At 50.2% G+C, this 14,320-nt stretch overlaps 2 protein-coding genes and 1 pseudogene across 3 annotated transcripts in view; 2 read left to right on the plus strand and 1 right to left on the minus strand.

Annotated features, from left to right (window-relative positions):
* The first annotated feature begins 6,055 nt into the window (after positions 1 to 6,055).
* LOC112609156 (proline-rich protein 18-like) overlaps positions 6,056 to 14,320 on the plus strand; it is a 30,001-nt gene continuing 21,736 nt past the window's right edge. The window contains exon 1 of the mRNA XM_025361618.1: positions 6,056 to 6,657. Within this exon, the coding sequence (XP_025217403.1) occupies positions 6,600 to 6,657 (58 nt within the window). The 5' untranslated portion in view covers positions 6,056 to 6,599. The remainder of the gene's footprint in view (positions 6,658 to 14,320) is intronic.
* ALKBH5 (alkB homolog 5, RNA demethylase) overlaps positions 6,472 to 14,320 on the minus strand; it is a 28,783-nt gene continuing 20,934 nt past the window's right edge. The window contains exons 3-4 of the mRNA XM_025361617.1: positions 9,457 to 9,612; positions 6,472 to 8,204 (exon numbers count right to left, since the gene is read on the minus strand). Of these exons, the coding sequence (XP_025217402.1) occupies positions 8,027 to 8,204; positions 9,457 to 9,612 (334 nt within the window). The 3' untranslated portion in view covers positions 6,472 to 8,026. The remainder of the gene's footprint in view (positions 8,205 to 9,456; positions 9,613 to 14,320) is intronic.
* Positions 10,480 to 10,948, plus strand: LOC112609157 (annotated as a pseudogene). Its single transcript, XR_003116172.1, has one exon. The product of XR_003116172.1 is annotated as a small EDRK-rich factor 2 pseudogene (transcript).

A 14,320-nucleotide genomic window follows, 5' to 3' on the forward strand; every position in this document is an offset into this window, starting at 1 on the left:
AGTCTTGCTCTGTCGCCCAGGCTGGAGTGCAGTGGCGCGGTCTCGGCTCACTGCAAGCTCCGCCTCCCAGGTTCACGCCATTCTCCTGCCTCAGCCTCCGAGTAGCTGGGACTACAGGCGCCCGCCACCACGCCCGGCTAGTTTTTTGTATTTTTAGTAGAGACGGGGTTTCACCATGTTAGCCAGGATGGTCTCGATCTCCTGACCTCGTGATCCACCCGCCTCGGCCTCCCAAAGTGCTGGGATTACAGGCTTGAGCCACCGCGCCCGGCCGTAATTTTCATTCTTGAGTACCCAGATATAACAGTAACAGAAAACAGGTGAAATTAATTTAAATAGCTTTTTTTTTTTTTTTTTTTTGAGACAGAGTCTGGCTCTGTCGCCCAGGCTGGAGTGCAATGGAACAATCTTGGCTCACTGCAACCACAACCTTCTAGGTTCAAGCGATTCTCCTGCCTCAGCCTATTTTATTTAATGCAGTATGTCCAACTTTAACATATGTCCAGAGTTTTTTTTTTCTTTTCTTGGCGGGGGGGTGGTTTGAGACAAAGTCTCGCTCTCTCACCCAGGCTGGAGTGCAGTGGCATGATCTTGGCTCACTGCAACCTCTGCCTCCCAGGTGCAAGCCTGCCTCAGCCTCCCGAGTAGCTGGGATTACAGGCAAGCGCCACCACACCTGGCTAATTTTTGTATTTTTAGTAGAGACAGGGTTTCGCCATTTGGTCAGACTGGTCTCAGACTCCTGACTTCAAGTAATCTATCCGCCATAGCCTCCCAAAGTGCTGGCATTATGTGTAAGCCAAGATACCTAGCCCAAAATTAAGAACTTCAACAAGTAATCAATATAAAGTTCTTAATGATTTACATTGTTTTTTCATACTAACTCTTCAAATTCTGGTATTTTACACTAAAAGCACATTTCATTTCAAACTAGCCACATTTCAAGTGCTCAACAGCCAAGTATCAGTGGCTGCTGTATTGAAGAGCACAGGTCTAGATTTAAGAAAGTGATGAAGAGGGCTGGGTGTGGTGGCTCATGCTTGTAATCCTAGCACTTCGGGAGGCCGAGGTGGGCAGATCACGAGGTCAGGAGATCAAGACCATCCTGGCTAATACATGGTGAAACCCTGTCTCTACTAAAAAATACAAAAAATTAGCCAGGCGTGGTGGCAGGTGCCTGTAGTCCCAGCTACTTGGGAGGCTGAGGCAGGAGAATGGCGAGAACCCGGGAGGCGGAGCTTGCAGAGAGCCACGATCATGCCACTGCACTCCAGCCTGGGCAACAGAGCGAGACTCCACCTCAAAAAGAAAAAAGAAAAAGAAAGTGAAGAAAAATATTGATTCAAAGTACTACTGAAGCAGAGAAATTTTAATCCAACTAACACTTGTCTGAGGATGATAAAGCAGTAGGTGATATATCAGATTTAATGGCAATAACTTTACTGGGAGAAGGGCATGTAGGGGCTGATCCATGGCCTCCACAAATATCAGGTCATTATCCCTGGGACCTGTGAATGTCACCTCATAAGGAAAAAGAGTCTTTCAAATATGATTAAACATCATTACATAGGGGACCAGGTGCAGTGGCTCAGTGCTTTGGGAGGCCAAGGCAGGAGGATCACTTGAGGCTGGGAGTTTGAGACTAACCTGGGCAACACAGTGTGAAGTCTTCTACAAAAATATTTTTTTTTTGGATGGAGTTTCGCTCTTGTCGCCCAGGCTGGAGTGCAGTGGCACGATCTTGGCCCACTGCAACCTCCACCTCCCAGGTTCAAGTGATTCGCCTGCCTCAGCCTCCCGAGTAGCTGGGATTACAGGCGCCCACCATGCCTGGCTAATTTTTTATATTTTTTAGTAGACAGGGTTTTGCCACGTTGGGCAGGCTGCTCTCGAACTCCTGACCTCAGGTGATCTGTCCACCTTAGTCTTCCAAAGTGCTGGGATTATAGGTATGAGCCACCATGCCTGGCCTACAAATTTTTTTTTTGAGTCGGAGTCTCGCTCTGTCGCCCAGGCTGGAGTGCAGTGGCGCATCTCGACTCACTGCAAGCTCCACCTCCTGGGTTCATGCCATTCTCCTGCCTCAGCCTCCCAAGTAGCTGGGACTACAGGCACCTGCCACCATGCTCGGCTAGCTTCTTTTTGTATTTTTGGTAGAGACGGTGTTTCATCGTGTTAGCCAGGATGGTCTTGATCTCCTGACCTTGTGATCCGCCCGCCTCGGCCTCCCAAAGTGCTGGGATTACAGGCATGAGCCACTGTGCCCAGCCCAAAATTTTTTTAAAAAAATTAGCAGGGCGTAGTGGTGCGTGCACACCTGAGGTTGGGAGGCTGAGGCGGAAGGGTAACTTGAACCTAGGAGTTTGAGGCTGCAGTGAGTTGAGATCATGGCACTGCACTCCAGCCTGGGTGACAGAGGGGCCCTAAATCCAATCGTGAATGTCCTATTAGGAGAGAGGCAGAAGCCAGGCACAGTGGCTCACACTTGTAATCCCAGCAGTTTGAAAGGCCAAGGCAGGAGGATTGCTTGAACCTGGCAGGTCAAGGCTGCAGTGAGCTGTGATCTGGCCATTGCACTCCAGCCTGGGTGACAATAAGACTGTGTCTTAAAAAAAAAAAAAAAAAAAAAGAAGGAGATGTGGTACACAGAGGAGAAGGCCATGTGACCACGGAGGCAGAGACTGGAATCTGCCTATTCCCAAGTCAAAGAATGTTAACAGCCACCAAAAGCTGTCAGAAGCAAAGAACAGGTTTTCCACTAGACAGTCAAGCCCGATGATGTCGTGATTTTGAATTTCCCAGAATTTGAGGTAATAAATTTGTTGTTTTAAGCCACCAGGGTTGTGGTGACTTGTTATGGCAGCCACAGGAAAATATTACAAGCAGGTATGATGCAAGTCCCTTTGTCATATCATGGTTGAATTATAAGCACAGGCAGACTACAAATACAGTAATTCAGCAAAAAACCTAAAACAGCTTTCTGTGAGAAAAGATTGGTTATATGGAATTTATAAGGGAGTTTGAGACCAGCCTGACCAACATGGAGAAACGCCATCTCTACTAAAAATACAAAATTAGCTGGGCGTGGTAGCACATGCCTATAATCCCAGCTACTAGGGAGGCTGAGACAGAATTGCTTGAACCTGGGAGGGGGAGGTTGCGGTGAGCCGAGATTGTGCCATTGACTCCAGCCTGGGCAACAAGAGTGAAACTCCATCTCCAAAAAAAAAAAAAAAAAAAGAATATGTATGTTTTAATAATTAATATGCTGGCCAGGCACAGTGGCTCACGCCTGTAATCCCAGCACTTTGGGAGGTCGAGGCGGGAGGATCAGGAGGTCAAGACTAGCCTGGCCAACATAGTGAAACCCCATTTCTACTAAAACTACAACAAATTAGCTGGGCGTGGTGGCAGATGCCTGTAATCCCAGCTATTCAGGAGGCTGAGACAGGAGAATCGCTTGAACCTGGGAGGCAGAGGTTGCGGTGAGTGGAGATCACTCCACTGCACTCCAGCCTGGGTGACAATGCAAGACTCTGTCTCAAAAATAATAATTTATATGCTATACTTCACATCAGTAAAATTTACAACTTTATGCGTATATGACATCATATACTAGGTCTGTCTTGCAATCTCAGCTCACTGCTACCTCCACCTCATAGGTTGAAGTGATTCTCCCACCTCAGCCTCCCGAGTTATCTGGGACTATGGGTACACATTGTCATGTCCGGCTAATTTTTGTATTTTTAGTAGAGATGTTCACCATGTTAGCCAGGCTGGTCTCAAACTCCTGACCTGAAGTGATCCACCTGCCTTGACCTCCCAAAAAGCTGGGATTACAGGCATGAGCCACCACACCTAGCCAGACACTATTTTTTGAATGCATGAACATGACCTTGGGCCAGTCAACTTCTCTGGGCCTCAGTTTCCCCTTCCACACAAAAGGGTTGGAGGAATGGAATGAGGTCCTAGTGGGGCAAGGGATGGCACAAGCTGTTAGAGCATCTACTGTGTACAAGACTGGGGCTGGGGACAGGGGTTGATGGGACTCTGAACCTGGCCTGAGGCCCTAGGAGATGGCTGGGAACAGGCAGATCCAGAGACAGATGTGGAGTTTATGGACTACTCAGAAGATTATGTTACAGAGATAGGGTGCTACTGTACAGGTACAGAGACAACAGGAACTGCTAGGGCCAAAGCCCCCTCCTCTAGCCCTCCTAGCTCTCCATACTACAGGGTGAAGGGCCTTTTTTCACCCAGGGGTTAGGAAAAGGCTGAATCTTTTTTTTTTTTTTGAGTCAGGGTCCCCCAGGCTGGAGTGCAGTGGCACGATCTCGGCTCACCACAGCCTTGACCTCCTGGGCTCAAGTGATCCTCCCATCTCAGCTTCCCAAGTAGCTGAGACTACAGGTGCATACAACCACACCTGGCTAATTTTTGTAGAGACAGGGTTTTGCCATGTTACCCAGGCTGGTCTCAAACTCCTGGGCTCAAGCAATCTGTCCACATCTTGGCCTCCCAAAATGCTGGGACTACAGGTGTGAGCCACTGTTCCTGGCTGAGTCTGACTTTTTTTTTTTTTTTTTTTTTGAGACGGAGACTCGCTCTGTCGCCCAGGCTGGAGTGCAGTGGCACAATCTCAGCTCACTACAACCTCTGCCTCCCAGGCTCAAGCGATTCTCCTGCCTCAGCCTCCTAAGTAGCTGGGATTACCGGAGCCTGGCACCACGCCCAGCTGATTTTTGTATTTTTAGTAGAGATGGAGTTTCACCATGTTGGTCAGGCTGGGAGTCTTTTTTTTTTTTTTTTTTTTTTGAGATGGAGTCTTGCACTGTCCGCTGGGCTGGAGTGCAGTGGTGCGATCTTGGCTCACTGCAGCCTTCACCTCCCAGCTTCAAGCGATTCTCCTGCCTCAGCCTCCCAAGTAGCTGTGATTACAGGGGCCCGCCACTATGCCCAGCTAGTTTTTTGTATTTTTAGTAGAAACGGGGTTCCACTATGTTGGCCAGGCTGGTCTCAAACTCCTGACCTCGTGATCCGCCCACCTCGGCCTCCCAGTGCTGGGATTACAGGCATGAGCCACTGCACCCAGCCAGGAGTCTGACTTTCTAACGGCAATGAAAAATAGGGTCCGCCACAAAAAAAAAGAGGGTTCCTCGCACTCCCCCAAACCTTCACTGAGCCCGTATCCCATGCCCCAAGAGTCAGAAGCTCAGGCATGGAGTAGGGGATGTCCACCTCTGCCGTTTACACTCTGGATGACATTCTGCAAGTCACTTTCCCTCAGATCCAGTGTTTCCTTCTCCAGGGGATACAAGGTCCACTCTGCCTAGCTCAGCGTCTAACCTCTCCAGGCCCAACTAGCCACAGACCACACTGAGACTCTGACCCCTCTCTCTTCATACCCTCACACTAGTTTTCAGACTAAGCCGAGGCCAGTTACTTGCCCCACTCTGGAGTTTCTCTTCTCTGGTAAATGAGGAGGTAAGTAGCTTATCCAGTTTCCACAGCAACAATTTGGCCAAGAAGACTGGCTCTGAGCACTATGAACAGAGTAAGAGACTCTAGATAGAAGCCCTTTACCAGGCATAGGGAGCCAGGTCTGAGGTCTGGGGCCCAGCCTTACTCACTGAAAAACATCTGCTTCATGCCAGCACCTACACTCCACACTATCACAAGCATCTTGAAAGGAGGGACCAGAGTTCTGCTCACTATTGGGGTCCCAGTGTGGCTTGGTATACAATAGGAACTGAAGGGTTTTTTTTGTTTCTTTGAGACAAGGTCTCACTTTGTTGCCCAGGCAGGAGTGCAATGGCACAATCTCAGCTCACTGCAACCTCTGCCTCCTAGGCTCAATCAATTCTTGTCTCAGTCTCACTAGTAGCTGAGAACACAGGCGGATGCTAATGCGCCTGGCTAAATTTTTGTATTTTTAGTAGAGATGGGGTTTCGCCAACTTGCCTGTGCTGGTCTTGAACTCCTGAACTCAGGTGATTCACCTGTCTTGGCCTCCCAAAGTGCTGGGATTACAGGTGTGAGCCACCGTGCCTGGCCAAGTATTTGTTTAATAAGCAAAATCACTCGCATATTTTCCACAAAAGCCAGGTTCTCCCTTGCTTTTGTGCCTGCCATTCCCCCTTCACCAGCACCAGCCTCTCAGTGATCACATCTGAAAGAGGGGCTTCCAGAACTCCAGAAGGTGTGGTCCCTGGGCACCTGGACACCATGGTTTATGAAGTTCACCCTCCTTGGAGTGGAAGAAAGGACAGTGGGGAGAGGGCAAGTCTACATTCAGCCATAAACCCGAGGCTGGGCACACAGGAGGCCCAGTGTCCATGACCAATCAACTCCTCTGGGATGCTGGTGGGCAATGAGCTCTGCCTCCCCAACCCCTGTTCCAAGTTTAAGAAAATAAAGGGATTAAGGAAGCACCAAAGGCAAGCCCTCTCTTACAACAACATCAGACAACTGTTTCAAAATATATTAGATTTGGTTTTTATTGTAGAGCACACATATCAGGGCAAAGTGCTGCACACACAACTACAAATCATTTTTGGGAAAAAAGCTGTAAAAAAAATAAAACTGCAACTGCTTTAATTATGCAGTCCCGACTTGAGAAATCCACGCTGGCAAAGGAGTTCTGGCCCCTGAGAGGGGCTTCTTGATGGTGGCTGCCCCAGATTTCTGCAGCCTATGAGGTCTCAGGCCCAGACCTCTGTACACAAAGCCCCCAAAGTGGTGGTATCCTGGTTGCTGGGAGGGCCTCGGCTCTTGGCAAGCCCAGGTCCTGGCCTGGCTGACAAGAAGACATTCCTAATGAATCTAGATCCACAAAACCTTTCTGCCTTCCAGGATCTGAGTGGGTAGAAGCTACCAAAGACTTTACCTTTTTTTTCTGAAAGCCCCTTCACCAACTCCCATACCCTGAAGCGGAGGAAGCACCAGCCCAGTCTGCAGGCCTGAGTTCTGGCCTTAGATGCATGCTGCCGGCAGACAAGAGGGGGCAGGCGCCTTCCTAGAAGGATGACATGAGGATGAGGCCCAAGCTGGCCAATGGAGAAGGGAGGGGAAAGGAAAAAGCCAGGAGACTAAAGGGGGAAAAAAACTCAAAACAAAAGAAAACAAAAACCCTACCACACACCACAACAATTTTCCATACCCCAAATGCTAGACTTGGAAGGACACCAGTCCCTCTAGCTAGAAACAATTTCTAAAACTGACCCAACGTGGCAAGTCTAACTGTTCCAAATAATCACACGCATATGCTCAAAAGGAGCAACCAGCAAAAAAGTGTGCTCTTGATAAGAGAGGTCAGGACCACTGCACTAGCCCCTCAGCAGCCCAAGGAACTGTGGACAGAGTAGGCTAGTGGGCGTGGGTGGAGGAAGCCTGGGGGGCTTAACAATAGCTTTGGGATGGCAGGGGCTGGCACTGTTTAAGCCCCTGCCCAGGCAACCTGAACAACTCTGCCGCAGGAGGAAGAAAGGGCGTTTGCATGAGCTTGCAGGGCGTGGATGGCAGGTGAGAAGTGGAGAACAGCAGCCCCATGTAGAGCCTGTGAGGCTCCAGGAGACCTCAACCAAGTACAGACATCCAGTGGAGAAAAGGGGCGGGCAGAAGACTGAACTTTGTTTAGAACACTGCGGAGATTTACATTGAAAGCAAAATAATTTTCTTAACCAAAACATTTTGTTGCTTTTAAATAAACCCAGCCTGATACAGCCCCACTTAAAAGATGGCTGCTCTGCTCCACCACCTCTACTGGCCACTCCAGCATCAGCCTCTGTCCCCTATAGATGCCAACAACCTTTTCATCCAGGAGGAATACCAAGAATATGAGAACCCAGGTCCTGGCCAATTCTATTCTTCAGCCTTAACAGGCAACAAAACCAAGGAAAAATATATAGAATTTAAAAAAAAAAAAAAAAAAAAAAACCCCAATAAACAAAAACAAAACCCTCAAAACAAAAGGAGGGGCAACTACGTAAGGATGAGCCAGAGTTCCCAGGAGGGCGGCAGGTAGACCTCAGTGCCGCCGCATCTTCACCTTTCGGGCAGGGCTGCCTGCTGCCTCGGAGCAGTCCTCTGAGGACTCGTAGGACTTGCGCCAGTAGTTCTCAGAGCTGAAGCTACCCCTCCGCCGGTGTGTGGGCAGCAGCACCGAGCGCCGGTTCTCTTCCTTGTCCATCTCCAGGATCCGTGGCCTGCAAGGAAAGGGAAGCAGGGCGTTATCTGAGAGGCTGTCAGGAGGGGCCTGGCTTTACCACTATACCTGGTCTCATCCTTGGGATGGGTCACTCCAGCTCAGTGGTCCTCAATGAAGGGTAGTCCTGGCAGAGGCCCTGGTATCAGAGGTTCTTGCCCACTAACTGCCAGTGACCACCCCAGTCTTTGGGACATTTCCCAATTGCCCTGTGGGGTCTGCCTGGCTCAGAGTCTGGTGCCCTGGGACACTGCCAGGGCTGCTGGACAGAGATCTTCCCTACCACAGCCTCAAGACTCTGCATCGTTCTGCCATCTACCTTTACTTCCCAGCTCTACCCACTTTCTCTCTCTTGGGCCTCCCAACACTCCCTTCTCCACTTACCAACCCCATTACCCCCTGAAACCACAAAGCTCTTTTGTGTCTCAGGGTTTAGCTCATACAGTATTTCCTGCCTAGAATGCTCTTCCATATCTTCCTTATCCTTCTGGAATCAACTTAAACATTACCTCCTTGGAAACCTTCCCCAACACTTAAAACTTTTTTTTTTTTTTTTTTTTTGAAATGGAGTCTCACTCTGTTGCCCAGGCTGGAGTGCAGTGGCGCTATCTTGGCTTACTGCAAGCTCCGCCTCCCAGGTTCATGCCATTCTCCTGCCTCAGCCTCCAGAGGAGCTGGGACTACAGATGCCCATCACCAAGCCCAGCTAATTTTTTTGTATTTTTAGTAGAGACGGGGTTTCACCGTGTTAGCCAGGATGATCTTGATCTGACCTTGTAATCTGCCCGCGTTGGCCTCCCAAAGTGCTGGGATTACAGGAGTGAGCCACCACACCCGGCCAAAACATTTTTTTTCCTTTAAAAAAATGATCTCCTCAAATTCCTTTTATCCAACCCTTTTTGAAATAAGTCCCTGGTTCACTATTATCCAAGTCCCAAGATTCCCTCCTGACACCTAAAATAATTCCACAAGGACGTCTGTCTGGGTGGAACCGAACAAGGAAAGTCATGGGAAAGCCATGATATTCCCATTTGTTACAGTCTCTGCCTGACCCCTTCTCTCTGGGGGTACAGGCAGTTGGCCAGGGTTAGGTGGGAATGTCACCAATGCCACCAACCCAGAGGAACCAGACATAAGATTTTGAAAGAGTGAGCAAACCAAGGCTCATAAACAGCCTACCCCAGGCTTCTCCACCCATCTCACCCTGCAGGCAAGCCTCTGCTGGCCTTTGCTGCGGATCCTAAGCTTAGTACCTGTGGGCAGCATCAGGGTCTGCCTTGCGGTGGGACCGCTTGGGTTTCAGAGCAGGGTCCCTGTTGTTTCCTGACAGACGATCTGAAGCATAGCTGGGTGGTAACACAGAGCTGCTCAGGGACTTTGTTTCCAACCGGGGTGCATCTAATCTTGTCCTGCAAAGGAAACATGCATGGGGTCACCAAAGGGCCTCTGGTGAAGGTGTGGGCACCATCAGACCAATTCTCTGGCCAGGCAAAGTGGGAGCCAGCAGTCTCTGCTCCGAACCTCAGTCCTTGAGGTTCAACTAGAGATCGGTCTAGCTGACTTTCAAAGACCCTCCTCAAGTCCACATTTAGGAGTAAGGAATGGGAACACTTTTGTTTGGAAACTCCCAAGGATAGGCTGTACTACCCTAGGGGAAAGATCCCAGGGCTCACTCTCAGCTGAACGAAGCAGCCTCACCTCACTCCACTTGGACCCACAGGTTCTCTGGGGCCATCTACTTCATTTGCCAGAGGACCAACGGCCCCACTGGTGGGTCCCAACACAGGAAGGATCCCTGGTCCAGGCCTGTAGAGGTGCTGGAGAGAAAGACAGCCAGAGCTACCCTATTTTCTTACTGTACAGACAGGGATGCTGAAAATGAGTGGCAGAGCCAGGGTGGGGAACCCAGGCCCACTCCACAACCATGAGCAGTCACCTGGCGATTTCTGCTCATTTCAGGATGCAGACAACGTAGAGGCCAGAGGGCTTTTGAAGGCACAGTCCCCACCAAGCAGCAGGTATAGGTACAGGTTTCAAGGAATACACTGACGAGTAAAGGGAAGGCACACAAATACAGATGAGGAAGAGGGGGATGGAAAAGCTGGGTAGAGATAACTTAGGGCAGTGATCCAAGTCCTTTATGAAGCCAGACCAGAAGGGAGCTGGCCTGGAAAACCTCAAAGAAGCCCTTAGGCTCTTTGTATGGTACAGAGAAGGGTGGCAAGTCAGGCAGGTGGGAGCAAAGGGCAGAAGGACCCATGTAATAGACTGGGTGGGGAGCCGCTGCTGTCGCCATGACTCGCGGTAACCAGCGTGAGCTCGCCCGCCAGAAGAATATGAAAAAGCAGAGCGACTCGGTTAAGGGAAAGCGCCAAGATGACGGGCTTTCTGCTGCCGCCCGCAAGCAGAGGGACTCGGAGATCATGCAGTAGAAGCAGAAAAAGGCAAACGAGAAGAAGGAGGAACCCAAGTAGCTTTGTGGCTTCGTGTCCAACCCTCTTGCCTTTGCCTGTGTGCCTGGAGCCAGTCCCACCACGCTCGCGTTTCCTCCTGTAGTGCTCACAGGTCCCAGCACCGATGGCAGTCCCTTTGCCCTGAGTCTGCAGCAGGTCCCTTTTGTGCTTCGTTCCCCTCAGGTAGCCTCTCTCCCCCTGGGCCACTCCCGGGGGTGAGGGGATTACCTCTTCCCAGTGTTTTTTATTCCTGTGGGGCTCACCCCAAAGTATTAAAAGTAGCTTTGTAATTCAAAAAAAAAAAAAAAAAATAGACTGGGTGGGAAGTGACAGGACACAGCTAGCAGAGACCCTGAAGGCATCTTTTCCAGGGTCTGCTAGACACAAAGTAGTAACTTAGTTCCAAAGAATTATGGGCTGCAGTCAGAGCAGGACTCTAAGGATACCAGAGGATGCTGACGAAAAGCAAGCAGGAGGGAAATCCAAGAACTGCCTTGGGCTAGGCTGCTTGGCATCCTTGGTAACAACTGCATCTTGTCCTCACAGTTCCCCCCATTCCCCATGGCTGCCTCCCCACATTCTATTGGCTGGCCTGATGGGAAGGATCAGAAAGGCAGTAAGTCATGCATCCTGCAAGTCACGGGGGAAAGTTTAAAGCCAAAGTGAGACTTCAAGCCTGACAGGCAAGAGTTACTCTGAACCTGGGCAGGAAATCTCTCCTAAAGGCAGCAGGGGCATCTCCTTCCTTCCAGCTGGGAACCAATGTTCTGATGCCTCAGGCCCAAACTGGTGTGTAGGCAGGTAAGACAGGAATCCCCATCCCTTTGCTTTGGCCTTGTAGAGGGGGAAGCCAGAAGGGCCCAGCTGCAGTGAGTGGCTCTCCAGTCTCAGGCTCCTCTGGACTGCTCCAGACTCATGGATGCAGAACCTAGCGTCAACAGGAGAAAATCTAGTCTTGGCACTGCCACTCAGAATCCAGGCTAGTCACCATCCTTCCTGGGGCCTCAGTTTCCCCATCTGAGCAAAGGACAGAAATGTGACTGGCTCTAAGGCTTCTTTGTGCTGAGGGTCTAAGGAATGGAAGGCAAGTTGGCAAGTTGCCTCCTTCAAGGCTGGAATTCTCTGGGTAGAGGTGGTACTGAGCAACTACCAGAGATGATGTGAAATAGAATAAAATCATTCTTTTTTTAAAAAAAAAAAAAAAGTCATGTTTTGCTCTGTGGCCCAGTCTGGAGGGCAGTGGTATGAACACAACTCACTGCACCCTTGAACTCCTAGGCTCAAGAGATCCTCCTGCCCAAGCCTCCCAAGGAGCTAGTACTACAGGCCTGGGCCACCATGCCCAGCTAATGCTTTTTTTTTTTTTTTTTGGAGAGACAAGGTACCACCATTTTGCCTAGGCTGGTCTCTCTTTTTTTTTTTTTTTGAGACGGAGTCTTGCTCTGTCCCCTCAGGCTGGAATGCAGTGGGGCAATCTCGGCTCACTGCAAGCTCCACTTCCTGGGTTCACGCCATTCTCCTGCCTCAGCCTCCTGAGTAGCTGGGATTACAGGCATGTGCCCCCACGTCCAGCTAATTTTTTTTTTTTTTTTGAGGCGGAGTCTCGCTCTGTCACCCAGACTGGAGTGCAGTGGCGCTATCTCCTCTCACTGCAAGCTCCGCCGCTTCCCAGTTTCACGCCATTCTCCTGCCTCAGCCTCCCTAGAAGCTGGGACTACAGGCGCCCGCCACCACGCCCAGCTAATTTTTCTGTATTTTTAGTAGAGACAGGGTTTCACCGTGTTTGCCAGGATGGTCTCGATCTCCTGACCTCGTGATCCGCCTGCCTCAGCCTCCCAAAGTGCTGGGATTACAGGCTTGAGCCACAGCGCCCGGCCTAATTTTGTATTTTTAGTAAAGATGGGGTTTCTCCATGTTGGTCAGGCTGGTCTCAAACTCCCAACCTCAGGTGATCTGCCCGTCTTGGCTTCCCAAAGTGCTGGAATTACAGGCGTGAGCCACCGCACCTGGCCCAATGACCTTTGGTGGCACTTCTTTACCAGGTGTCGTGCCACCAAGTTGAGAGGTCCAGGTGGCAGAGATCAGACTAAACGTTAGCCATTATGCTTGACTTAAAGAATTCTAAGGGCCTCACTGAAGAAAGTCCCTCCTCTGTTATCCATAAAGCTAAGACCCTATAGGTGCCAGGGAGCCCATGGTTCAGCAAAGGTAGGTCCCTGAGTGCTCCAAAAGCCCCAGTGAAGCCCTGGTGGGGGCACTCTAGAGTTGTTTCTTCGGGGGAATGATGGATGGTAAGAGAAAAGCAGAACCACCAAAATGAGAGCTCTTGACACATCCCCTGGGACTGTCACATCTCATAACAGTTGGAGAAGCTCCTGCCCTCCCCACACTTCCAAAAATCCACTAAGCTGCAGGATGCCAGGCTAGAGCTTGACTCCAAGCCCAGTGCCCACCAGTAGCTTAACTTCAGAACATGCCCAGTTAAAAGACCCTATAGGTTGCCCAGTTAAAAGGCAACCAATTCCCATGGTGCAAGCCAGATCTTCAGGGTTTAGCAGAGAGCCACGAATTTGGATTCAGGAGGCCTAGTTCTAGCAGTAAGGTCTGGACCCAGGCCTCTTCAGGTAACAACAGGAATGAAGACCTGCCTTACAGATCAGAGTAGGTATTCAAAGGTCAGAGCAAGGCACCTTGGGCATGCGAGGTGGGGGTTGACCATGATACCCAGAGTGGTCACCTACAGTGTCAGGACAAAGCAGGGACAAGGGAGGTCACAACAAAGGATGGCTGTAGCACTAATGTGTGAACCTAAGGGAAGGGAGGGAGTTGATCTTATCCTAAGTCCTCCAGAAAAGCTGCTGGGGTGAATTATTCTCCCTGCAGGGATTGGAAAGCAAAGCTAAATCCCAGAGCAAATCACTAGCTTGAGTCACAAAGTCCACCTACTACTCCGTAATGGCCTCTAAAGCACAGGTGGGGCCAGGCACAGTGGCTCACACTTGTAATCCCAGCACTTTGGGAGGCCAAGGTAGAAGGATTACTTAAAGCCAGGAGTTTCAGACCAACCTGGGCAACAAAGTAAGACCTTGTCCCTAATTTTTTTTTTTTTTTAACAGTCTTGCTCTGTCTCCAGGCTAGACTGCAGTGGCACGATCTTGGCTCACTGCACCTCCGCCTCCCGGGTTCAGGCAATTCTCCTGCCTCAGACTCCTGAGTAGCTGGGACTACAGGCGTGTGCCACCATGCCCAGCTAATTTTTATATTTTTAGTAGAGACAGGGTTTCACCATGTTGGCCTGGATGGTTTTGATCTCTTGACCTCGTGATCTGCCTGCCTCAGCCTCCCAAAGTGCTTGGGATTACAGGCATGAGCCACTGCACCTGGTCCTAATTTTTTTTTTTTTTTTTTTTTTGAGACGGAGTCTCGCTCTGTCACCCAGGCTGGACTGCAGTGGCCGGATCTCAGCTCACTGCAAGCTCCGCCTCCCGGGTTCACGCCATTCTCCGGCCTCAGCCTCCCGAGTAGCTGGGACTACAGGCGCCCGCCACCTCGCCCGGCTAGTTTTTTTTTGTATTTCTTAATAGAGACGGGGTTTCACCGTGTTAGCCAGGATGGTCTCGATCTCCTGACCTCGTGATCCGCCCGTCTCGGCCTCCCAAAGTGC

Source organism: Theropithecus gelada, chromosome 16 (assembly GCF_003255815.1).
Source record: "Theropithecus gelada isolate Dixy chromosome 16, Tgel_1.0, whole genome shotgun sequence".
NCBI classification, from domain to species: Eukaryota; Metazoa; Chordata; class Mammalia; order Primates; family Cercopithecidae; genus Theropithecus; species Theropithecus gelada.